The sequence below is a fragment of the Ruditapes philippinarum genome, unplaced genomic scaffold (assembly GCF_026571515.1).
Source record: "Ruditapes philippinarum isolate M1 unplaced genomic scaffold, ASM2657151v2 ctg2571_1_1_1_1, whole genome shotgun sequence".
Lineage (NCBI taxonomy): Eukaryota > Metazoa > Mollusca > Bivalvia > Venerida > Veneridae > Ruditapes > Ruditapes philippinarum.
In genome coordinates, this window is record NW_026864273.1 from 195,191 (window position 1) to 222,010 (window position 26,820).

A 26,820-nucleotide genomic window follows, 5' to 3' on the forward strand; every position below is an offset into this window, starting at 1 on the left:
GTATCCTGTTTTTTTTCTGTTTCGTTTTGTTCTGTCTAGTATTCAACTTAATAAATATTATTGGTGACAGGGCTGGCGTAGCGGTAAAATGGTAACTATGGTCATGCCGTATATTCGCATCGCGTTCGCCAGACAAAAACACAAGATGTCCACTTTGTCGTACTTCCTCTGTGCGGCGCCAGTCGAACACACGACAATACGACAGATTTCAGGCGAAATTTCAAACATTTGGGTTTGCCTTTTGTCCTATTTTCGTGTTTTCTCTGGCACCACACGGAGCAAAAGTGCGACATTGCCGTATCTTTAAAGGTTTTTTGTTTCTGCATGCGCACACTTCTACACATACGAATGCCGAAACACCAGTAATCCGGCATGACGTGGGATTGGTAAGGTGAAATACGAAAATACGACAAAGTAATTTTAGAGGCAAAGAACATTTATTTCATGCTTTCCAGTGTTTTATTGTAATATATCAGATGATTATATTCTGATAAACCACTAGTGAAATTTATAAAATATAATTTTCACTGTAGCCGGACTATATCTGAATGCGGATGAAAAGAAAATCATAACTAAATGGAATAACAGGCAGAAATAAATGCTGTCATGCGTAAATTTTGCTTCTTTAGGAAAAGAAAGTCGATGTCACCATACATCATGTTAAAATGTAACAAAATTAGAGAAATTTAACAGAACTATATTTCAAAATAAATGATGTGACGTCATGATGTGATGACGTCACAAAGGAGAATTCGCGACGTTACGCGGCAAAATCAGTAAAAAATACTTAAAATCACTTAAAAAGCATGAAATAAAAAGAAAATTTATTTGTTTTACATATAAGATTGAAATATATTTCATTCGTGAACACCAGCTATTATATTTTCAGTCGTGGCTACGCCACTCGTGAAAATATTTGCATCTGGTGTTCACTCAGTTAAATTATATTTCAATCTTACATGCAAAACAAACAAATATCCTCTATGTATATACTTCATCTACTTATTATCAATGGCAATCGTAAGAGTATCAAAATATAATGTAGCACACCAAAAAAGTGTATATAGTACCTCAGAGCTTTCTGTAATAAAAGTCTCTGATAGTACTTGAGATAATTTTTAGAAAGGTTTATAGATTTATTGTCAGCTTTAATATAATAATAAAGTATGAGCATACCATGGAGCTTTACTTTTTCTACATCATACTGCTTTAAAATCGTTTTTCGATTACTATAAGCAGGTATACATTGTATACATTTAAGAAACAGCTTTAAGATACAAGGGAATCCGGGAACCAGTCCCTAGCTCTTATTGAATAGACCCCTTGGTTCTTTTACATGCCCAGTGTATAGCACTGATACATGCGAGGATTACCTGGATTTCTTACCAGTACACCTCTAGGTAGGTGGGAAACACTGAAAGTGTCTCTGAAAAATCCCAAGGGTGTAACCCAGGATCGAACCCGGGACCTCAGGAGTGATAATCAGTGGTTTAACCAACTGAGCTATCGCGCCACCTATATTGGTACTTTACACATTATGCGTAATAAAAGTCTTTGAAAATGCTGACTTTTGAATAGAAATATTTGTAACCGATCTAGAAAAATGTGTTAACATTAATCTGATTAATTTATGCTCTGTTTGTTAAACATAGTTTTCAACAAGGTTTTCAACATTATTTCTTATAGGTTGTGGGAAAATGCCAAATAGGGGCATTTACTTTTAGAGAGAAAAAATTATCCCTAGAAATTCATAATTCTTTTTGCAAAAATCAACAACAAAACACTGTAGAATTGCTTTATGACATCAACAGCGGCATATTAAATTCGTAACATGTTAGCATTAATAATTCATCCATTTGAACATTTTAATGGTTTCGCTAGCTCCATGATTTTACCAAAGTTCAATTTAGTGCCTGAAATTATGGTTCATGGTTTCACACAAGTGCAAGTCTGTGCCGCCTGGAATGATATTCAATAAAGCACTGTCAAGTCATCTTTGTCATCTAATCATGTGCTGTAGCCTAAGAGCACATTTGAACTCTAAAGCACACATGTGACGTAAAAATCAACACAATTTAACACCTCTGGTAATTACAGTCGCACAAGTTGCCATGACATATAATAAGTACAACACTGTTCACTTCTATATTTCATATCACAGACAAAGTTTTTTTTTATCACAATTTTAATATGTGGCTTATAAAGCTATTTTCATTATAACTATTTCTGTCACGTTTTGTGTATTTGTTATTAGTTAATTATCACTTCACATTCATACATCATCTTTTGAATGATTTTGTTTTTGGTACAGCCTGGTGAGAAGTTCGAGAATTTTTTCTTTCTTGTTCTTCCATCATTTTAGCAATGTATCTCTGTTGTTTCTTCTCTATTTCTGCTTCAGTAATTTCTTTCTTGTATAAACTTTGCTGCTCTTGTAATTTCCGTTCTAAATCTTTAATTTCAGAATTTTTGGAATTTAATATTTCCTCCTGCATCTCGCAAGTTCGAGAAAATTCTGTAATAATACATAACATTCTGTTAGATTCACTCTCTTTTGTATTTCAAGTTGAGAAAAATATTAATCTAAATTACAATCCTGTTAAATACAACTAAATTTTCAAGATCACTAGTCTATGATTAAAGCAGCATGCCTCCAGATTCATTCTGAATTTCATGAAATTTCTAAAATATATTTGAAAGTAAAATATCGTGTAGTGAACAAAGAAAATAATTCAAAAATTGCAAAAAGCAATTGTAATCCAAGTAAACTTCAAAAAAAATAATATCAAAATACGCTCATTAACTACCCAGTAGAAATATGATGATAAATTTTGCAAAATCAATCCTTAATGGCACATGACATGTATATTATTGCTTGAATCTTAAATCAATTTACTAGTCATAAAATCTTCGTACATCTTTCTCCTGTTTAATTTTCTCAAAATATTTTTGCTCATCTGGAGGCATGCAGCTTTAAGATAAATATAAAATCAAAATTAACATGCAGTCAATTAAGTCAGTAGCTAAACTGAACAAAAAACAAGAGGGCCATGATGGCCCTGAGGTCGCTCACCTGTATATAGCCAACCCCACACCCATAAGAAGATGTTTCATGCTAAACATCTTAGCTCTAGCTCATTGGGCTTTTTAAAAGAAGATTTTTTTAAGTTTTTACTATACACATATAGTTAAAAACAATGACACCCCTGGGGCGGGGCCAGTTTTGACCCCAGGGCTTTTATTTGAACAAACTTTGTAGACACTTACTAGAAGATGTTTCATGCTTAAGATCTAAACTCTAGCTATTTGGGTTTTTTCAAAAGAAGATTTTTAAGTTTTTGCTATACACATATAAGGAAAAATCAATGACCCCCGGGACGGGCCAATTTTGACCCCAGGGCTTTTATTTCAACAAACTTTGTAGACACTCACTAGAAGATGTTTCATGCTTAATATCTAAACTCTAGCTCTTTGAGTTCTTTCAAAGAAGATTTTTTTAAGTTTTTGCTATACACATATAAGGAAAATCAATGACCCCCGGGGCGGGGCCAATTTTGACCCCAGGGCTTTTATTTGAACAAACTTGGTAGACACCTATTAGAACATGATTGATGCTAAATATCTTAGCTCTAGCTCTTTGAGTTTTTTTAAAAGAAGATTTTTTAAGTTTTTTACTATATGCATATAGGGAAAATCAATGACCCCCTGGGGCGGGGCCAATTTTGACCCCAGGGCTTTTATTTGAACAAACTTGGTAGACACCAATAAGAAGATGTTTCATGCTAAACATCTAAGCTCTAGCTCATTGGGCTTTTTAAAAGAAGATTTTTTTAAGTTTTTGCTATACACATATAGTTAAAAACAATGACACCCCTGGGGCGGGGCCAGTTTTGACACCAGTGCTTTTATTTGAACCAACTTTTTAGACACTTACTAGAAGATGTTTCATGCTTAATATCAAAACTCTAGCTATTTGGGTTTTTTCAAAGAAGAGTTTAAGTTTTTGCTATACACATATAAGGAAAATCAATGACCCCCGGGGCGGGGCCAATTTTGACCCCAGGGCTTTTATTTGAACAAACTTTGTAGACACACACTAGAAGATGTTTCATGCTTAATATCTAAACTCTAGCTATTTGGGTTCTTTTAAAGAAGATTTTTAAGTTTTTACTTTATGCATATAGGGAAAATCAATGACCCCCTGGGGCGGGGCCAATTTTGACCCCAGGGCTTTTATTTGAACAAACTTGGTAGACACTTATTAGAACATGTTTAATGCTAAATATCTTAGCTCTAGCTCTTTGGGTTCTTTAAAAGAAGATTTTTTAAGTTTTTACTATATGCATATAGGGAAAATCAATGACCCCCTGGGGCGGGGCCAATTTTGACCCCAGGGCTTTTATTTGAACAAACTTGGTAGACACTCACTAGAAGATGTTTCATGCCAAATATCTTAGCTCTAGCTCTTAGGGTTTTTTAAAAGAAGATATTTAAAGTTTTTTCTTTTGGTTGCCATGGCAACCAGAGTTCTGCATGGAATTAAATTCTTTGAACAATTTTTAAAGGTGACCACCAAAGGAACATTCCTGTGAAGTTTGGATGAAATTGGCCTAGTGGTTTATGAGGAGATGTCATTTAAAGTAAAAGTTTACGGACGCCGGACGGACGCCGGACGAAAAGCGATCACAAAAGCTCACCCTGTCACTTTGTGACAGGTGAGCTAAAAAAGAAGCACATATTTAAGGCTGTATTAATAAATCCAGCTATTCCATTTTAAGGAATGTCTGTAACAGGTGCAATAACTTTGTAACACGAGGCAGATCAAAAACATATTGCTCAAGTATATTTCCTCTGATGGTAAACACGTGTAACATGTTTTCATAAATAAAAAAATCAAATTATTTTTGAGTAGATGTCTGAAAAAAATGTTCTCTTTCTTTTATCAGTCTTAATAATTGCTCCATTTATCTAAGCAACTAAAAAAAACTGAACAACAAGAGCTATTGGTAAGACTATTCTCAGTGCTTCAGCTTGATGGTAAATGAAAGGCTGAATAATGTAGAATTTTCTAAGTTGTAAAAGGGCCTTATTGTGTCAAAATTATGTTAGAATTATGGGCCTTGGACAGTGACCTCTTATCATGCTTTCAAATAAGTGTGTAAAGTTTAACCTATTTCCTTCAGTAATTTTGGAAATACCAACTTGCCTGCAAAGACATAAAAAATGTGACACAACGCCCGGGTAAGTATAATAGCTGTTCCTATTCTTTGAATAGCCAAGCTTAAAATGAACCACCATTTTGATTTATGGTTATTAGCTTATACAGCACATATATTATTATTACTGGACACTGGCTTTAAAAAACTGTGTTCAAAAAGTCTCACCAAACAAATTCAAAATGATTTACAGCCCTAAAACTAAATCCTAGCACTAATTTTGGCTTTGCGAATTACATCTGTGTCCTAAACATTTTAAGTAGGCATAAAATACTACTGACCTGAGCACTTTGACTGTAATTTCATGGATTTTGCTGTTTCTTGCATATGTTTGCTTTTAAGGGCACCTTTCCTGTAAAAGAAAATTTGTAAAATGTATATTACATATAACAAAAACTATTTGATGCAAAAGCATAAGAATGTTATAAAAGTTATTCAAATGAACATAATACACTGTCAACCCTGTGTTACAGACCACCTCCAAATAAAGACCACCCTGTAAATAAAGGCCACTTTGTGACAACTTTCCATTGATGAAATAGAACAGAGCAACTTTTAAATCAAGTCTACTTGTCGATAAAAACCATGTTTAGTCTCTTTTTAGGGTGGTGATGGTTTGCAGGTTTGAATTTACCTTGCATTGGAATATTTTCATGAATTCAGAGTTGTATACCTCTAGAATTAGGAGACACTTATATTTAGATTTCACAGGAATGAAATATAAAGTTTAATAAATAAAAACATTCATTACTATTATAATTCCTTACATATTGTAATGCATGCATAACATAATGGAATTTACTTTTTTTAACACCATTACCAACCTGTTGGTAATGGAGTAAAATGTTACAGTTTTGGGCATTTCATTTTTGTAACATTTTGTTGTCTAAACCAGGAACAGGGGTATCACAATAGCTCACATTGAAGCTCAGCTTCAAGGCAGTACTACAAAAAGGGTTTTAGGGGTGACTATACAGCCAAAAGAAAATATTTTAAGCATTGATTGTGAGAGGTGCATTTTGGCATTATACTTAGTACAATTGATATATATTTAGGAGTTTATTAAAAATTTGCTTGTGGAGAAATGCATTAATTCTAAAAAAAATCAATTTCTTAGAACAAAAAGTGAAGGTTCTGGCCAATTATGGCTATAGGAAGTTAGGCTACTAACAATAAGTAAATATACATAAAGTTTATACGTTTTCTCATGTGTAACTTTCTGTTGCTGGACTTGCTCCCTCAAATTGTTTATTTCAGCCATGGCCTCCTCAAGCTTGTCAACTACTTCATTTAATTTCAACTTTGTCTGTGCATGCTCCATCTTCTCCTCCTAGTAACACAAATACAGAAATCAAATTCTAAATTAATACCAATATAATGTATATGTTGCCTTTATTTGACCTTTTTCCAATTGACATTACTGTTGGAAATTCCCAAACTTTAATCTTGAAAATTCCCAAAACTGTGAAGATTTCCCAAAGCATGAGACTTTAAGGCATACATGGCTTTTTGAGAAAAAACCATTATGTGTAAACTTCTGTTAATGTTTTCATACATTTATCAAATTCTCTCAATCAACTTGTGGCTACAAATTTAAAATTTAAAAGGCATGCATTCTTGCAAAAACAAGTTAAAATCAATGGAAACATTTACAGATTCATTCAAATTATGATCACAATTAGGTCTAAATTCATAGAAATTTAGAAAGTAACTGATAGATCAAGAAATCTAGCTGAGAATCATTCCTCTCTAATTGTTATCTTACATTACAGTAAGAGATTTTTCTCCTAAATAAAAAAATCAATTCTTCTAAATATTTGGAGTTTTTGGAAATGTGTGTGTTTTTTTTTTAATCCCTTAACAAGAAACATGGCAATGCCACGAAACCAGGTTTTCAAAAATGTTGTTCTGATTCTATACTATAGTATGAATTTTGGAATGAAGATTGCTATGAATATTCAAAAGATTATAACATGACATGAAGGAAAAGATAATATTCATGAGAATACATGATAATGAGTAGGATGTAAATTTCGGCTAACAATACTGTCTGCAAGGAGTATACTTAATAATGAGACAACAATTTGAGTTAAATGAAAGCAAGTTTGAGAGGGTTCTATAGATGTTTTAGTACAATCATTGAGACATCAACTGCTGAAACATCATATAGAAATATACGCTTGCTCTAAAATTCTTCAAAAAGTTCAAATTTTTTAAAATTTTCAAGTTACAAAGTAGACATGAAATAATATATCATATCTTTTTTAAATTACCTCCAAAGATGATATGACCTTTGACTGCCAAATCAAGTTAAAATCATGTAAACAGGATTTTCAATGTTAATGTCACTGTGACCTTGACCTTGGAGCCAGCCATGCGGAACATGCGTTCTGCACGTCATCTTGATGTGGTAAACATTTGTCTGAAGTTTCATCAAAATTCTTCAAAGGGTTGAAGAGTTACAGAGCGGACAGGATTTTCAATGTTAATGTCACTGTGACCTTGACCTTGGAGCCAGCCATGCGGAACATGCGTTCTGCACGTCATCTTGATGTGGTAAACATTTGTCTGAAGTTTCATCAAAATTCTTCAAAGGGTTGAAGAGTTACAGAGCGGACACAATTTCGTTTGACGCCCGCCCGCCCATCCGCCCACCCGCCCATCCGCCCGCCATACCCCAATCTAATAACCAGGATTTTCAAAATTGAAAACCTGGTTAAAAACTGGTTTTGCAACTAGCATGCAAATTGACATTAATTTGATTTAACTGAATATAATGGTAAAGAAAAACATCTTTCAACTTGACTTGTTCCGCAGTTCATACATGTATTACACTTTTTTTTCTAGCTGTTCTATATTTAATTTCAAATCTTCATAAAAATTAATAAGATGTTTTTGTAAAATAGAGGGAGAAAAAATATTCTATAAGACTTTGTTTCTATGATTTAAATTAATCAAAGTACATATGTACTTTATACTAATGATCATGAGGAAAGTTGATAATAATAAAGTTTGTATAATTAAGAACTATTTACCTCAAGCTGTTTCACTGCCATTTCATAATGCTCTCTTGGTACATAATCACTTCTTAAACTCTCCTAGAACAAAACAAATGTATAAATACCATTGTAGGAGTCTGTACAGGTAAACATGTATTTAAAGTCAACTATTAAAGTAACATTCTGCTCATTTTTCACTGTAATTATTTACAGACATTTACACGACAATTTGTTGTGTTGTTTTTTTCATTGTGAAACATAAAATTGAACACAAATTACACAATTATGGCAAAATGTCAAGTTATTTTTATTTCTACCTGTTCACTGACCATTTACACTTAGATGGCAGAATGTCACTATAACAAGAGCTGTCAGAAGGACAGCGCGCTCGACTTTTTTAGTGCTTGCCTATAAAACAAAACTTTGACAGTTAAGGGCACACAAGACTTTAACTAGGAATTTCTAAGTACAAATCAAGAAACATTTTCACAGAGTTATCTTCTCTTGCTTACAGATAGGTCTCATGATGGCACATAAGAACTCCAACTTCCAAAGTAATATCTCAAATGGTTAAGTCAACAAGTGGACAAGAATGAAAATTTTAACTGAGTTTCTAAGTCAAAAAGGGCCATAATTCAAATAAAATCCTTAACAGAATTACCTTCTCCTGCCCATGTTTTGGGACCATGATGGTAAACAAGTATTCCAACTTTCAATTTAATATCTCAACCAGTTCAGTCAAAAAGTTGACTGGTACAAAAAAGTTAACCAAGATTCTAAGTCGATAAAAGGCCTTAATTTTTAAAACAAATCCCTGACAGAGTTACCTTCTCTTGCGTACAGATGGGGGTAATGATGTGAAATAGCATTAAAAGTTTCAAAGCAATATCTCAAAGGGTTAAGGCAATAAGTGGATTTTACCCATATTCAATGTATTTTCTAAGTCAACTAGAACTATCACTAAATGTGATTAATACCCCCACAAGTCTGCTTCGGAAATGAGGATGTTACTAGTAACAGAATACCTTGCAGGGCCTTTTTACCTTCTATAACAGGGGCCGGTATAGGGCTGCTTCCCCAAAGAAAATTTCTTTAAAATCATGCAGTTTTCCCCAAAAATTGAATTTACATCAAGTTTTTTCTTCCCCTTTCGCAAATATACCGTGTAATTTTTCCCCAAAATTAAGGGCTGGGCTGCTTCCCCAAACTGTGAAAAAAAGCCCTGCCTTGTAAAAGACTTGAAACATAGAGTTATGGTTGTGGGCAAATAAAGATAATTGTGGTTCTTGTATGTTGCATTTCCTTTCAATGTGGTTGGCCATTGATGAAGTTTAATTGAATTACTCTGTAATAAGTCCAGAAAGACAAAGAAAAAGAACAAAGGGCAATAACTCTATAAATACTGAAGATAGAGTTATAGTTCTTGTGCACTGCACTTCCTCTTATTATGCTTGACCATTGTATGAAGTTGTTTTGGATTCCAACCAGTACGTTTTAAGTTATGCTCCGGACAAGGAAAAGTATCAAAGGGCAGTAACTCTGTATTTTGTCAAAATGGTGTTATGGCTCTTGTGCACTGCACTTCCTTTGAATGTCCTTGACAACTGTATGAAGTTGTACTGAATTCCAAACAGTAGTTTTCAAGTTATGCTCTGGACAAGGAAAAGTAACAAAGGGCAATAACTCTGTAATTAGTCAAGATGAAGTTATGGTTCTTGTGCACTGCACTTCCCCTTATTGTGCTTGACCATTGAATGAAGTTGTTTTGAATTCCAACCAGTAGTTTTCAAGTCATGCTCTGGACAAGGAAAAGTAACAAAGGGCAGTAACTCTGTAATTAGTCAAGATGGAGTTATGGTTCTTATGCACTGCACTTCCTCTCAATCTACTTGACCATTGTATGAAGTTATAATGAATTCCAACAATAAGTTTTCCAGTTATGGTCCGGACAAAAGAAAGCAATGGAAAAGTAACAAAGGGCAATAACTCTGTAATTAGTCAAGATGGAGTTATGGTTCTTGTGCACTGCACTTCCCCTTATTGTGCTTGACCATTGTATGAAGTTGTTTTGAATTCCAACCAGTAGTTTTAAAGTCATGCTCTGGACAAGGAAAAGAAACAAAGGGCAGTAACTCTGTAATAAGTCAAAATGGAGTTATGGTTCTTGTGCACTGCACTTCCTCTCAATGTGCTGGACCATTGTATGAAGTTATAATGAATTCCAACAATTAGTCTTCAAGTTATGGTCCGGACAAAAGAAAGCAATGGAAAAGTAATAAAGGGCAATAACTCTGTAATTACTTTAGATAGAGTTATGGTTCTTATGCACTGCACTTCCTCTCAATGTGCTTGACCATTGTATGTAGTTATATTGAATTCCAACCATTAGTCTTCAAGTTATGGTCCGGACAAAAAAAAGAAGGCAATGGAAAAGCAACAAAGGGCAATAACTCTGTAATTACTTTAGATAGAGTTATGGTTCTTGTGCACTGCACTTCCCCTTATTGTGTTTGACAATTGTATGAAGTTGTTTTGAATTCCAACCAGTAGTTTTCAAGTTATGCCACGGACAAGGAAAAGTAACAAAGGGCAATAACTCTGTAATTAGTCAAGATAGAGTTATGTTTCTTACGCACTGCACTTCCTCTCAATGTGCTTGACCATTGTATGTAGTTATATTGAATTCCAACCAGTAGTTTTCAAGTTATGCCCCGGACAAGGAAAAGTAACAAAGGGCAATAACTCTGTAATTAGTCATGATAGAGTTATGGTTCTTGTGCACTGCACTTCCTCTCAATGTGCTTGACCATTGTATGTAGTTATATTGAATTCCAACCATTAGTTTTCAAGTTATGCTCCGGACAAGGAAAATGCAACGGACGTCTGGACCGACCGACCGACCGACCGCCCGACCGACCGACCGACCGACCGACCGACCACCGAGTGACTCCTATATACCCCCCCAAACTTCGTTTTTGGGGGTATAAAAAGGGGCATAATTCTGTCAAAAACCTTGACAGAGTTATGTCCTCTTGTCTGTTGATGAAGGTCGTGATGGTAAACAAGTATGGTCAGTTTCAAAGCAATACCTCCAATGGTTTTGAAATAAAGTGAGGTGGTACAAAAAACTTAACCAAGCTCAATACACTTTCTAAGTCAAAAAAGGGCCATAATTCTGTCAAAAACCTTGACAGAGTTATGTACTCCTGTCTGTAGATGGAGGTTATGATGGTGAACAAGTATGGTAAGTTTCAAAGCCATACTTGTAATACTTCTGAAATAAAGTGGGGTGGTACGAAAAACTTAACCAAGGTGTGACGCCAACGCCGACGCTAACGCCGACGCCGGGGCGAGTAGGATAGCTCCCCTTTTCATAGAAAAGTCGAGCTAAAAACAGCTTGGTAAGTGTAAAAATTCAAAACAATAAGAATCAAAATTCATTAAAATCTACTTACAGCTTTAGATAATATCAAAATGAGCATTTTATTAAAGCAGCCTGCCTCCAGGTGGGTGTAATAAATACACACAGCAGTCTTAAGAAAAAACTTACAAATGTTTAAACATAGGAAGAACCATTTACTATTCCAATCATCAAATTTCTACAATTCTGTATATTTTAACAATTTACAGTGAAACCTGTGATAAAGACCACATACAGATAAAGTACACCCTGTAAATAAAGGTCATTTTGCTACAATCCTCCATTGATTAAATAGAACAGAATGACTTCTAAATAATGACCACTTGTCTATAAACCTGTCATGCTCAGTCCATTCTTAGGGTAGCCATTGTTTACAGGTTTGACTGTACATGTTTGCAGATTTTAAGTTCTAGAATGAACTATTTATATTGTAAATCCTACCCTTACTGTTTTGTTTCTTATTAACCCTTAAGCATTTTAATGGGGTTTTGAGGTGGTGAATAAAAAGAGCGATAAATTTTTGAAATAATATATGTACAGTAAGTAGATTACACAAAAGATATAATAGTCAAAGTTTACTCTTTTATTAATGAGTGAGCTTTTGCTAAGTGGTAATGGTGACAGCCTTTCAATCCAGGGATTGTAGATTATTAGTAACTTTGAGATGGATGGCAGCTGGTAGGTTCCCTCATATGACACCTGTAATGGTTAGTTCAAGGAGGCAGACAGGCCCAAATAAACAAAAAACTTTCTGAAAACAAACAACTGAACTGAGATAAATAATCTTGCAATTAAATACATTACAGTGTCTGTATATATAACTATTGTATATAAATTATAAATATTTACCTGTAAGGAGCTGAGCTCAGTTTCATACTGCTCTTTTGGAATATAGCTGTCTCTTAATGTTTCATTATTCATTGACACCTAAAACAAAGTAAAGAGAGTCTTGAAGTCACATGATTTATATAACTTTTGATTAAAGGTTATACTACATACAAAATAAAACATTTTCAGTGTTAGTGGCGGGGGTTGGGGGGTGGGGAGGGGTTGAAGATTGATCAACAGGACCATGATTCATATTTTTGGTTGAGGACAACAATGTGATTGTGTTTTTTTCCATTTTTCCAAATTTCTTAGCTCTGGACATTGCAGTTTCAGAGGATATATTTACTATTAATGAACCTCAGGACATCCTACTTATGACCTTAGGGACAAATATAAAACTTATATAACTTTTGAAAGGTCCAGCAGCAAAGCTACATGGTAAATATCTTAACTTTAGGCATTATGACTTTACACAAGAAGATTTCAAATGTGTCTTTAATTATAACCTGAGCAACCTGCAGGTTTAGGTATTTTTTTAAGAGACTACCCAAGGTTCATTTAAAATAAACCATTTGTCCAGGAAGAAACATACAACAAACAATGCATGACATACAATGTCCTCTCACAAATGCTCACCTCTGTTAACTGTGTGCTCAGGTGAGCTACTATAAATACAAAATCTACATTTACATCAATTTGTTAAACTGTCCAACTTGACATTTCTTTAACAGTGCACAAGAAAAAGACAAAATAAAATTGGATAGACAGAGTAATGACACGGACACAGTTTTTTTCTAAAAAAAAAAAGTTTAAAAGAAATGAAGTAGCAGAAAACAATTGTACACTAGCTGTTACTTTTCAACCATCTTATGATCTAGGCAAGAACAATCCAGCTTCCATGGCAGTGCCCAAGTTCGAGACCCTGCTGGCATAGCTCAAGCCATTCAATAATTGGTGGTACTTCATAACTGCAGGGCTACAGATAACATTTTGTGTATATTGGGTGATTACCCCTTGTTTTGTGAACTATTGGGTTTTTTCTATTTTCTTAGAGTTATTTCTGCATTTTTTAACCTACCCTCTCTAACCAATTTGGGTTTTAAAGATATACTATGCTCAAAATACATATTTGAGAATATTTATAATTGCTACACAGTCTCTTTGTAAATATAAAATAAACATGTTTTATTTCACATAAAGTATATATGTTATGTTTAAAATTATAAACACTATAGGTGGTTACAATATAAATATATAGTGTCATTAAAAAAAATGGCAGTTTTTTTTAAGGAAAGACCAATTTTACTTGATCTGTATCAGGGGGTCGAACGTATAGCGGTGCGATACTCCTTTAAGCGAGGTGATTTCATGCGATACGCCCCAATGGCGGATTTACCCGTAAAAACCCACGTCAGAGTGAGTGTTTTTATTAAGTATTTCATAAATCTTTGATTACAATTGCATATTTTGTTTTGAGGATAAGAAGATAGGACCGACACACATTTAATCAAAATTACAGAGGCCTAAATTCAGAAGGTAAACTGACGGCAACTAATTTTGGGTCGTTGAATAAAATCGCTTAATGCAAGTTTATATTAATATAGTTAATTTCTTTTTCTTCTTTATTCTATAAGAGTAATCATAATTGAGTTGCATAGCAAGTACCTTTGTGCTCCGATATACATTGACGCAGGTCAAAATATGTAAGTGTACGCTGGATTTTGGTGCGATAAAATAACTGTACGCTGTTACAGGTTCGATATTTTTCATTATCACATCTGCTGTACATGTTTTCCTATGATTATACTAAAATATCTACCATATATGTGCCCGTTTCCAGAATTCTAAAATCTTCTGCTTTAAAGATTTACTTGAAATAAAAGTTTTGTATGTTACCATCCATATAAGTGTTTGAACTTAATTTGAATAATTAACAATAATTATCCTGTGATAATTAGGAGTTGGAAAAAAGTAACCTTTACTCTAAGATCTTAGATAAAAAGTAGGAATTTGACCAAAATATGTAAGAATGAATTTAAGAAACAAATTAAGAAATCTCGTATAAATTAACTCACTATTAAAGTAGAACATTTCAGAAAAATAGCTGTTAATATGTGATATATTTAGGACTGTTTTACTTCATGAGGTTCTAAGATCTTTTGTACATGCTGCTGTCAAACTGCTATTTCTTTTATATTATAAATAGAATTGAACATTTCAAACAACCTATAAAATACAGTGAAAGTACATTTCACTGCTGTTCTAGAGATAGAGACTGAGAACCAGGTGGTAAAAATCTTTAGCTGGTAAAATTCTTTTCTAAAATGTTGCTTAGAACACTAAGAACAGGCTATTTTTGTAGTGCACATAATTGTGGCCTGTCAGGAAAAAACACAAAACTACAATTTCAAAATTCAGTCAGTCATTGGACATCAAACAGCTCAGTGTCTTTCTTAGGAACAGCTGATGCTCACATGTGCAAATACACAGTTCTAAATGTTGCAGAGCAATTAAAACATTACAAATTGATTAACAAACAAAACTACTGCCAAATAGGTAAAGTACCACAAGTACAAATGCTGACACGTGCAAATAAACAAAAAGCTATTGAGTATATAATATTAGATTGAGTCACACTGCTTATGGAGTAGTATATAAATAACACATGGGTTTGTGGGTTATAAAATATCATCCCAAGAAAAATACTGTTACCCAAGGTGTTAGCCGAGGGTAACAGTATTTTTACAAGGAATGATATTTTTAATGTTACTCACAAACCCATGTGTGTTATCTATTTTATTACCTGAACAAATTCTTAAATCTATAATACTTTTTTTTAGGTAAAAAAAAAACACTTGACCAGACTTGATGCTGTTAAAAAAGTACTGTTGCCCTGTAACAGTCCAAATCTCTTGGTACACTTGCTTTAACAATAAGAGTAACTCCTAGTGGAAATGAATATTTACAAAAAAGTGAGGGGTAATGCTATACATTAAATGTTGCAGAGAAAGCCTTTAAGTTTTAAAAGTAAAACTACTGGCAGATATGTTAAATCATTAAAAGTATCAATGCTTTAATAAGCAAATACACAAAGCTGTTTGATATACACTGGTTATGGAGTAGCAAAATTATATATTCAAAGCGACAGAGCTAATGACAAACATCAGAATTACTGAAATACAATGATGTGCTCTGTATATAATATATAACATCCAATCCATAAAGGAAATCAAACCAGTTTTTTTTTTATAAATTTCAAGTTCCATTGCAAAAAAAATAAATGTAAGAAACAAAACGAATATTATTGTGTCTATTTATTATTTGATAGAATTTCAAATTCTTATCTCATTTTAATGATTAACCTTTGTGAGAAAAGAATATTTAAATTAACTATATCATAGTATAATACATTAATTGACACTGTTGTTTTAATTGACACTGTGGTTAACATATGATCAACATACAAACTCAAAACATGATATTTCATCAAAATTGAATAAGAAAGTACTGTAATGAGGAAGTTGCTAAAGAAAAACATACCAACATTTGTGCGTACAGTCCTGTACGAAAATGCCTACCCTGACTACACCCTGATTTGACATGGGATCAGAAATTTATTCCCAGCCAGGTTTTTTAAGCTATTCAGTTGACTATAGAGAAGACAGAAATCTATTTTTAGATTTTTTAGTATACAATATATAGTGTTTTCAGGGTTGATTCAACGAAATATTTAAATGAGCCAGAAAAAATACCACCCTGAAATGGAAATCCAGGGCAGAATTTTCACTCACACAGATTTCTAAAAATAGATTTACTTCTAGTTAAATTAAGAGCAATTTCAGGGTGGGATTAATTTGAAATATTTAAATGAGCCATAATTCACCCTGATTTCTGTTTAAAAAGTCAGACCAGACTTTTTTCCTCCTGTTATTATCCCGCACCAAAAATTTGGCAAATCCCACCCTGAAATTAAAATAAAAATCCAACCCAGATTCCTGTTCTTTTTGATATTTGACAAAATAATAATTGAGATTTTTTTTTCACTTATCTGTATTTGATTTTCATACAATTAAATACATTTCAAAAGTCATTTGTGTTTGATATTTCCACTAGGTAGCTGCACACTGTATTACATAATTCCACACTATAGTATCTGGACTACACAATCTGTAAACATAAGAAAGCAGTGTAGGAATATGCTATAGACAACTTTCAATTTATATATTAATCTAAAAGAAAATGTTACACCTTAATATAGAGAAATATGTCCATACAGTGTAGTTTTAAAGGTATAATATTTCATCAATTGCAATAACAAATTATTGATGAAATCATTTTAAAGAAGCTACAGCATTATAAACATATATGTACTGACTTCATGAAGTCATTAATTCCATAAAATTTACAGGAATGAATACTTTTAATAATTAAAACTGAAACTGATTTTGATAGCAAATGAAAAAATTAAAAATTACCAGTAATATTTCTTCTATTGTATTCTTTTGTTCCAACTACACCATTTTCTTCTTCTCACATGTTACTGAAATATTTTGGCTTCAACCTAAATTTTGGGAGTAGGAAAAAAAAATGCAATCATGTCATAATTTTTATTACATTTCAAGACTTCAGTTTTTTTTTCTAAAATGGAATGATCAAAATGTATATTTATTTAGAAAAATTAAGAATGATTTCATTTTCCCTCCATATTTTAAAACAGGTTTCCTGGAAATTTATTTAAAATCTTTTCAGAATACTGAGCTTACAGAATTCATAATTTTATGAAAAATTAAAAATATTAAGAACTGTAATTCAATTATAACTTACCATTTATCTGTTACAATTGGCTGCTTGTTTCCCTCCATTTTTTCAAATTGAATAACACAGTTTAAAACATCTATTATGCTCCATGTTATTTATAAGTTTCACAATAAATTTCCCAAGAAAGTTCTGTATAGCTGGGGTAGTTGAATTCTTAAATCTCATTTTCTATGTCATTATCAAAACTCATTTATGTATTAATATATAATTGTAAGTTGATTTATTTGAATTAAAATCACAACTAAAGCCTCCAATCTTTCTAAAGAAAATGACCATGCTGGAAATGATTTTCAGGGTGTGATATTTTCTCTGGATTTTAGACTGCTGTCAGTCAATCTGTGGTAACTTCTCTATTTTCATCTGCCAGATAGCCCAGTTTAACAAAGTATTTTGAAATACTGTAAAAAGTTCCGCTTGAAGGTTATTTGTTTATATAAACTGAAAGCTGACCTTAGAAGTAGGAGATTCTGTGCAGATTGTGAGATGATGGATAACAACTACAAATCTTGAACATTACTTATTGCTGACCAATTTATGCATTAAATAATAAATTGTTGATTATAAGTTAAATATAAATACAATCAATTACTAGAAACAACTATCAATTTTATAGATAACAATAAATCATGTTGAGTTAATAATCTACATAATTTAAAAAAATAATAATAATAAATAATTCAGTAAATGAAAAGAATTTTTGTTAAATGGAGTTTACCATAAATCAACTGAAACTTTCCAGAAATAGACATTATAATATATTTTCTTCTGAATAAAAAAATCAATTTTATCTGAACAGCAATGTAAACAGTACTATAAGTGTATTACTGTAAATATTCATTTCTAATAACTCTAACTAAGAAAAAAAAAGGCTGGAAATGAAGAACTTTTAAGACTGTATTGAAACTGGTTCTTGAAAATTTTCTAACTTTGAAATATCTGGGTAGATTTTGCTTATATTTCTCCAAGTCAGTAAAATCTATGTCAAAAAATTTTCAAAGTGCAAATATTCCTGCCTCCACCCTGACTTTTACCAAAATGATGACAATGTCAGGGTAGAAAAAACTTGAATTCCCATGTGAGATTTCTTGAAAATTCAGGGTCCATGTCTATTTCACCCTGATTTTGCCAATTCTGGTTCAAAACAGGCCTGAATCGGTCCTGTTTTTCATAAAAGCCATGCTGATTTTTCGTACAGGGTGGTTTATCGGACCAAATATTAGGCGTACAGTGAGAAAACTGGAAATATTTTATATATTTTCGGATAGATATGGAAAACTACTTTTGTATATCGTTTTGTTTTCAAAAATAAACATGTTGGGACTTAAACTAATCGAATGTCTCGTTTTAAAACAACTGATACATTATTCGTTTGCATGTGCATATCAGGTTGACGGTTGAATTTGCAGCAACAAATACCTCAATAACTTCCTCAATTCTATAAGTATTAGTATTTTATTTTGACAATCATGCACAATTATAAGTTCTGATCAGCATGCACAATGCTATTCTTCAAAAAATTACAATAGACAACAAATATTTGGAAAAAAACATGCTCATACCCACTTTCGTTTTCGCTCCCGTCCGCCATTAGGGCGTATCGCATGAATTCACCTCGCTTAAAGGAGTATCGCATCGCTATACGTTCGACCCTCTGTGTAATAGGGCATGCAGCTTCTTATACATAACTTATTCATTCTTTTATTCAAATTGGACATATTCTGTAAGAATTATATATATTTCAATAAATTTCTGTGATAAAAATATTTCAGGCAAGAATTAGCATAGTATATCTTTAAAACACATGTTCATGTATTTTACCCCAAATTTCTGACCTTCATTGTAGACTGTTGTAGATTTTGTATGCATGGTTAAAGAAAATGCTACTTACTACTATGCTTTATGGTTTATTGGCCTAGGAGAGTTCCAAGCTGTCTGATTAATTTAAAGGTTAAAACAGTCTGAAACAGTTTGATCTGTCTGATGTATGGCGTTAAGTATATTGTCTTTACCCACCAGTTCCAATGTAGTTTGCATATATATATATAAGATTATTTACTTTTTCTTACCCTAAGTTATTATTTCTATTGCTTTTTTTTGAAATTTTAATTGGGTAATTACCCAAATACGCATGTTATCTGCGGCCCTGTAACTGTGCATGAAAGTCCACTTTGTATCATTGAAAATTTGTCAGAGTTAAATTGTATACATATATACATGCACAGTGCGTTAACTGGAGTGCAGGTATTAATCACCCGCACTCCAGAGCATGCCCATTGATTGGATCATTTTTGCTGGGGTTTACTTATTGTGACAGCAGAAAAGCGGAAAGCTATAGAAATATCATATTCAAATGCTCGTTCATTGGTTACTTTTTTCTGGGGTTTTATGTTGTGACAAAGGGACCCTGTTTTTATGTTTGACTATGATACAAAAGAGAAAGAACATCAAAACACTCGGCAATCTGATTAATACTCAGGGGCTACATCCCCTTGTCCAAATTAGATAGCCTCATGTTTAATGCTCTTTCTATTACTTACAAGGTTAGTTTAGACAGCTCATTCTTGCTCAAAATGCTATCTCGATAAAATGATCTATTTCCTTTTTTATTTTCATTTATTTTTGTAACATTTAAAAAACATTTGCCTTAACACCAAGACAATTATATCATCAATGTTCATGACTTGTACAGACACATGGGAATTTAATTGTTTTGATCAAACTTGCAATCCCCATTCATAACGACGCCTTTAACAAGCTAATCTTTCAAAAAAATGATATTTATATCAGGACCAATAAGCTGAAGCATGTTGTTTTTTTTAAACTAGCTTAAACAAGCAATTATCATAGTATTGCAAGCAATCCATAAGTCCCCTACCGGTTAGAACCCCAGCAACATTCTGATTTCAATTTTACCAGTGAATGAATCAATGACATGAATGAACTTAAATCTTTTGAGTTCTAAGTTTATCTATTTCACAGTAATGTGTTAAGTTTCCCTGCCTAGTAAGGAAATTATGTTTATACAACCTTGTCATATTATTACGATGTGGGATTTTAAAGTAAATCCTATAAGGAATGAAGAAGTTGGAGTAAAAAATACCAATTTCTCGAAAAAAGACTAAGTTCAAGGGGGACATAATTCTGGAATAGTCTTGCTAGAGTATTTAACCTTCTCAAAAATGTTGAGTGATAATAAGAAACATTATATATGAAGTTTGAAGTAGATACATTAGGAAATAAAGAAGTTATTTAAAAAGACAACTTTTTTTTTCATAAAAATTCTAAGTTCAAGGGAGGTAAAACTGATAATTTTTGTGCTAGAGTTGTAAACCTTGTCACATATGATGTGGTTGATTACCAGAAACTTATATTTAAAGTTTGAAGTAAACACCTAAGAAATAAAGAACTTATTGTGAAAAAGCTGAAAAATTTAAATCAGAAATCTTGAAATTCAGGCTATTTGTTGCCATAGCAACCAGAATTTTCAACATAGGAAGAAAAGATAAAGATGTGCATAATCTCCAGACTGCAATCTACCCATATTTCAAGTTTCATAAAAATATTTTCAGTACTTTTTGAGTAATCACTGGATCCAGTTTATGTGTTAAATTTGCCATATTTTCAGACTATTTGTTGCCATAGCAACCAGAATTTTCAACATAGAAAGAAAAGAAAAAGACGTGCATAATCTCCATACTGCCATCTATCCATATATCAAGTTTCATAAAAATATTTTCAGTACTTTTTGAGTTATCACTGGATCCAGTTTATGTGTTAAATTTGCCATATTTTCAGACTATTTGTTGCCATAGCAACCAGAATTTTCAACATAGAAAGAAAAGAAAAAGACGTGCATAATCTCCATACTGCCATCTATCCATATATCAAGTTTCATAAAAATATTTTCAGTACTTTTTGCGTTATCGTGGGATCCAGTTTTGTGGACTGACGGACTGACAGACAGACGGACGTCCGGCCGAAATGGAATAAGGGGCCATTTCTTTTGTTATTTTCTATTGTTTAATAGAGGGCCAATGGCCCCTTACTCTATTGTTACGGAATGAGCTCTATTGTTCTCTTTTGTTCTGTTTACAGTTAGATGGCCCCCCTATCCCTATTTGGTAGTGCGGACGGACAGACGGATGGACATACCAACTTTTGATGTTTATGAGGCAAATCAGCTCATAAACACCACCTGGACCAACGTCCATAAGCAAAATAAGCTCATAAAAACAAAAAAATAGCTCTTAATTTGAATTTTATGAGTTTTTGTTCTTTATTTAACTACGGAATGAAGCTCATAATAATCAAATGTTTGCTCGGACGGACGGACGGAGGGTAAACCTAAAGTCCCCTCCGGTTAAACCGGTAGGGGACTAATAAGTTTTTAATGGTAATTTCAAATGACAATGGTATTTTCTAGTATTTCTATGTATGCTATGATCACCGATTTATTTAACGAGGACACTATCGTTTAGGTTAAAATCTTGTCGCGCGCTTGCGCGGAATCGCACATCAGATAAAGGTGGAAAGAATGAAAGATGGCAGAACGCGTGGAGAGCAAAATATGGCAGATTTTTACAAGAGTATGTGGTGTTATTGCAGCTTTGTGCAAAATTATGCACATATGAATGTATTGATACAGTATTATTTTGTGCCACTAAAGTATTACTATATGAAAATATGCCGATAGAATGCTACAACGCCGAGTTAAAAAGTACCTAATTTAAAAAATATTTGCCTATTGTTTAGGTATACTCTCTACACTTGATGCCCTTTCTCTTCAAGCACAAATTATTACCGTGATTCAGATTAATATCATTATTTTTTACATGGTTTAACAGTTGCGTTGCAAAAAATTGTTTCTTGATTGCTTAAAAACTTTTAAAGAAAGTCATGTTTGAAATTTGTTTTTATTTCTGTGAATAATTTCTAAATGATTTGTACATTTTTTATTCGATTACCTGAATATTAGTATAAATATAGTAAATATTCTACTAATAAGTCTTTTAATATATTTTCAGATCATTCAAGACAAGCTTCCATATATAGATAAATTTATTAGATTGGCAAGGAAAAACTTTTATTGGCATACAGAACAGCTGTCTAATAATATCATTTTCTTATTTTAAAACAGATTTTTTTTCATAGTTATCCTTCACAATTCAGGTCAAATGATTTGCCATATTTTCCTTTTTCATTATTTTTCAAAGAAAGAACTGTACAAATTTAGATGTATATTTTCAATTTCATTAATAAATGTCAATAAAGTAAAGAAAATAGATTTACGTGGTATTTATATATATCCTCTTCAGAATCATTCTCTTATTATGTCATACCACAGACTTTAGTTAAAGACAAAATATACATTCAAGTTCTATATGTTTTTGAAGATTGAGTGCAATTACCCCATGTAACCTGGTGATGAAAGTTTGAAAATAAAGATATTCAATTACTAGTATGTCTTGTTACCTGGTAATTAACAGTTACTTTTATTTCAGATAATACTGACTCAAACTGTAAAGATTTTTATTGTTTCTAGCGTTACATTAAAAAATATTAGAAATATCTTTCTACAGGCGTTCAAATAAAAAGAAAAATTAAAATATACAAGTGACATTAAGAAGGCCGGAATCGAGAAAGCCACACGAGAGTACTTTACTATTACAATGATTGTCTACTTCATTGCACTGACATTTTAAAACAGATTTACAAAAAAATAATAATGAAATAAATGATGAAAGAAATTTAAATATTCTATGAATACATGGAATATGGCAATATTGACAATCTCAGCAATATTTTGTACAACAAAATTGAATAAATTTACTTTGCGCGTTGAGCGAATTGTAAAGCCTGTAATACATTACCTGTAAAACAATTGTACGTCAATAAACTTGACAACATCACCTAATAAATCTTAATTATTGCATCTTTGATCATCTGTGAATAACTAACATCGTTCAATTTTTTATTTTGAAATTGAATTTATCATGTTACCGTTATAAATTTCAAGTACCTGCTTTTTATATAAAAATTGTCAATTTACCGCGGATTTTGTCAATTTAATTTGTTTATTGTAAGTCTGTCACTTTAAAAAGCAAATTAGATATTTGTATTAAACAAGTATTTTACTTCAAAATAAACTTTAAATTTCGAAAATTGGATAATAAATGGAAAAGCTACATGTATATTGTATTTTGCAAAGTAGGTATCCATTGCGAACGGGCAATTATGCTTAGCGCCGGTAAATTATTGATCGGTGTACCTTTATCGGGTGAGCGACAAGATATTACAGCATTTATATAGGGTTAACTGGGAGTGCCCGATCCCTGTAATATAAATCCGTGCTATGATGTAGTATGAACTCGTGCAAATCGTTTTCACCTATATCCAAATAGTTAAAATGAATATTTCTCTTCTTAAAACAAATCAAAATATACTTTAAATCCTATCATTTCTTCGTTATGATAAGGTATCTAGTCATTATTTTGAACAGGGTCTTTCAAAATGAATGGTCTGGAGACGGACCAATTTTACGTAAAATGCTGTCTCGATTGAGTCATGTGATTTGGTTATCTACTGACCGTGATATGGCATAGCACTAGGGTTGGATATCGTTCTTCACGAAACGGTCCGATACGCTACCGGTACTGACGAAACGATATGAGTATGTTATCGATACTGATACTTTTACAATACCACATCAAACCCTTGCTGCAAGTATAAAAACTGAAGAGATATAACATGTAGTGCTAGAAAATAAATATGTTACATTACTGGTCTTTCTGAAATTTCATGCTGTAAAGTATACTTTTCTCAAGTTCCATGTTTTGTTGTTTTGTGTTTACTCTTTTTTATAACATTTACACATGTTAATTGTAAAATACTTTTACTTTTCATCAAAAGAACATGACATAATTTAAACACAGAAAAATATCTTATGCAGGACAGCAGTCTGCAGCTGAGAAGTCTACAAATTATTGTTTTAATCTTGATATCTCTACATCTGAAAGAATTTAAGACAGTTGGTTATCTATAATTTTCTTACAGCTATTATTATTACTGTGTAGAAATTTTATTCTGATGCTGACATTCTTTTTTAAATCACATTATTGTTTACTGTAATAAATAATATCACTGGATTGGTTGGCTTACTTTGCAATTTGGAATTACATGTAAGACATTTCATTAGATGTTTTTTTCAAAGTCACTTATGTTTCCAGTCTGTTCAACTACAACAGCACAAACATATTTTCCACCAGTAATTAATTTAGAAATACATGTATATGCACAGACTGTTTCCAAAATGATTTGTTTACATTTTCATGTTAACCTAATATTAGTCCTTGTAGAAGTCATAAAGCAAATACCTATGCTTTACAAATAATAAGGATTTGGTATTTATTAATATTGAATTTACTTTTCAATTTTATACATCTTTTATTTTTCAATAGCATGCACCATGAACATCTGCTACAGAAAAAAAGGGTATTGTCCTCACCAAATTGCATAATTTCCATACTGCTCAAATACGCAAAAAAATACTAGCCAACATTTGCAAAAAATCCTACAAAACACTATATGAAATATGTTTCAGTTGTTTAAAGTATCAAAGATCTAGATGTTTAATACACACAAATTGACACACAAATTGACCTTTGACAGGTGCATAATAGGCTATTAAAAAGAATATGCCTCCCTTTGATGTTGTAACTCTATCACCATCAAAGAGCCGCCGACATTCACACTCTTCTTTGATTGAAGTTCTGTCAGCGATTCTTTTGTTCAGAAAAAAATGTTATACATGTTTAATAATAGTTCAGTGTTACACTAAAAACAAAAGGAGGCATATTTTGTCGGAATATTTTCGGCCTCATTTATGTTCAAAATCGTAATTCAATGTGTGGATTTGTACATGTGGTAATGGAAGAAAAGAACTGGAAAACATTAAATATGTATTCATTATGAGTGTTTAGAGATAAAACTGAAAAAAGGATTTAATTATTTTTTAAAAGCATTGTTTGAATTAACAAATTGTCATATGTTGATTTTACATTTGTCATTACAGCAAAAAGCTGTGTGCGATGTGTTTGGAAGGACTGTGTGCGATGAGCCGATGATTACTCAAGTATTTGATATGTTTTCTCGTTGTTTCTTTGAACATTTAAACAAACTTTTACCAAAATCAGTTTTAAATGATTTAATATTTCCTGCCGAGTACAAAAAATATTATTATCTTGAAACATAAGTCGGCACAATACTTTACAAAAATATCGCCGCGTCCACCAAACTTCAACTTTGCCGCGAAAGCCGTACTCGCCGCATGATAACAGTAATTCATAGTTTGCTTTACGTGTTTGTAGGCTGTTTTTATTTTAAAATCTTCTTATTTTTTGACATATTGACTATTAAATTATTTTTTTACAAAATTACAAAAGTATCAAATCCAGTACCAGTATTTTACGAAACGGTATATACCGAAGTTACTATTCGGTCAGTTTTACTTTAAAAGTAAAAATTTTATAGATTTGCAATGTTTCCAGACCTTTCTATTTGAAAGACCCTGTTTTGAAGTAGGAAGAATCGTCACTTATCTAGGGCAAATCGTCACTAAAATGGTGCGAGTGGTTATGGAGCCAATCGTTAGTGGGGCGAATAGTTATCAATATCAATATATCAATAGAATATTTTGACATGCCCAAGCTAGATTCTTAGATATATTAATTTTTTGCTCATAATCTTGATTCTACATAAAATAGTACAATATCTCAACTCGTAGTAATGTGTGAATTTGCAACAGTACAAAAGTGCAAGTTACAACACATATTCAACAAGATGTAGCTACATGAATATTTCTAATATTAAGATAATCAATCAAAAATCATTACATCTTGTTCCAATCTTGCAACCCGAGCCTTCTGGATGGCAATCAAGTCTTGAAGTTGTTTCTGAACAATAATATGCGATGGAATTTGTTCGTATTCAGTCGAGTTATCATCTGAGTCCGCCATATTTGTTTACATAAGGGAGCTAACTATTGGGTGGGATTTCATAATTATATATGTACACAGAAGAAGATTCGGCTAATATGTCAATTAATGTGCAATATAGAAACAAAAGTAAATTACAAATCATAGTAAATTGTATATTTTGAAAAGAATGTCAATCTACACTATATATCTATATCGTCCGCTTTTTTCCTCTATGTCTATATTGTCAGCGTTTGCCCTATATGTTTATCATGTCCGCGAATTGCGGATTTTTTTGCGAATTGCAAAATGTTCAAATATATTCAAACTTATTTCTTGTGCCCTTATTCAGTTTTCCGCACGTGACTGTTGCTTGTTTTGTACTGTTTTTAAATTAAAAGTTATTAAGTCAATTAACATGAACAAATAAAAAACATAAATTTAAGATTTGAACAAAAATAAATAAACTAAAGTCTTTTTTAATTATTATAATAATTACACCTTTCAGATATTACTTTATAAAAGCCAATTATTAGCCTTTAATATGAATTTAACTATGCTCAGTC

General features: G+C 32.2%; 1 protein-coding gene across 1 annotated transcript; it reads right to left on the reverse strand.

The window, feature by feature from the left end:
- Positions 1–1,781: 1,781 nt before the first annotated feature.
- Positions 1,782–26,327, reverse strand: LOC132725029 (spermatogenesis-associated protein 24-like). Its single transcript, XM_060710016.1, has 6 exons — positions 26,174–26,327; positions 12,486–12,563; positions 8,252–8,314; positions 6,416–6,546; positions 5,498–5,568; positions 1,782–2,515 (listed from the first exon to the last, which is right to left on the reverse strand). The coding sequence occupies exons 1-6, from the start codon at positions 26,294–26,296 to the stop codon at positions 2,280–2,282; spliced, it is 702 nt and encodes a 233-aa protein (XP_060565999.1). The 5' UTR covers positions 26,297–26,327; the 3' UTR covers positions 1,782–2,279.
- Positions 26,328–26,820: the final 493 nt, after the last annotated feature.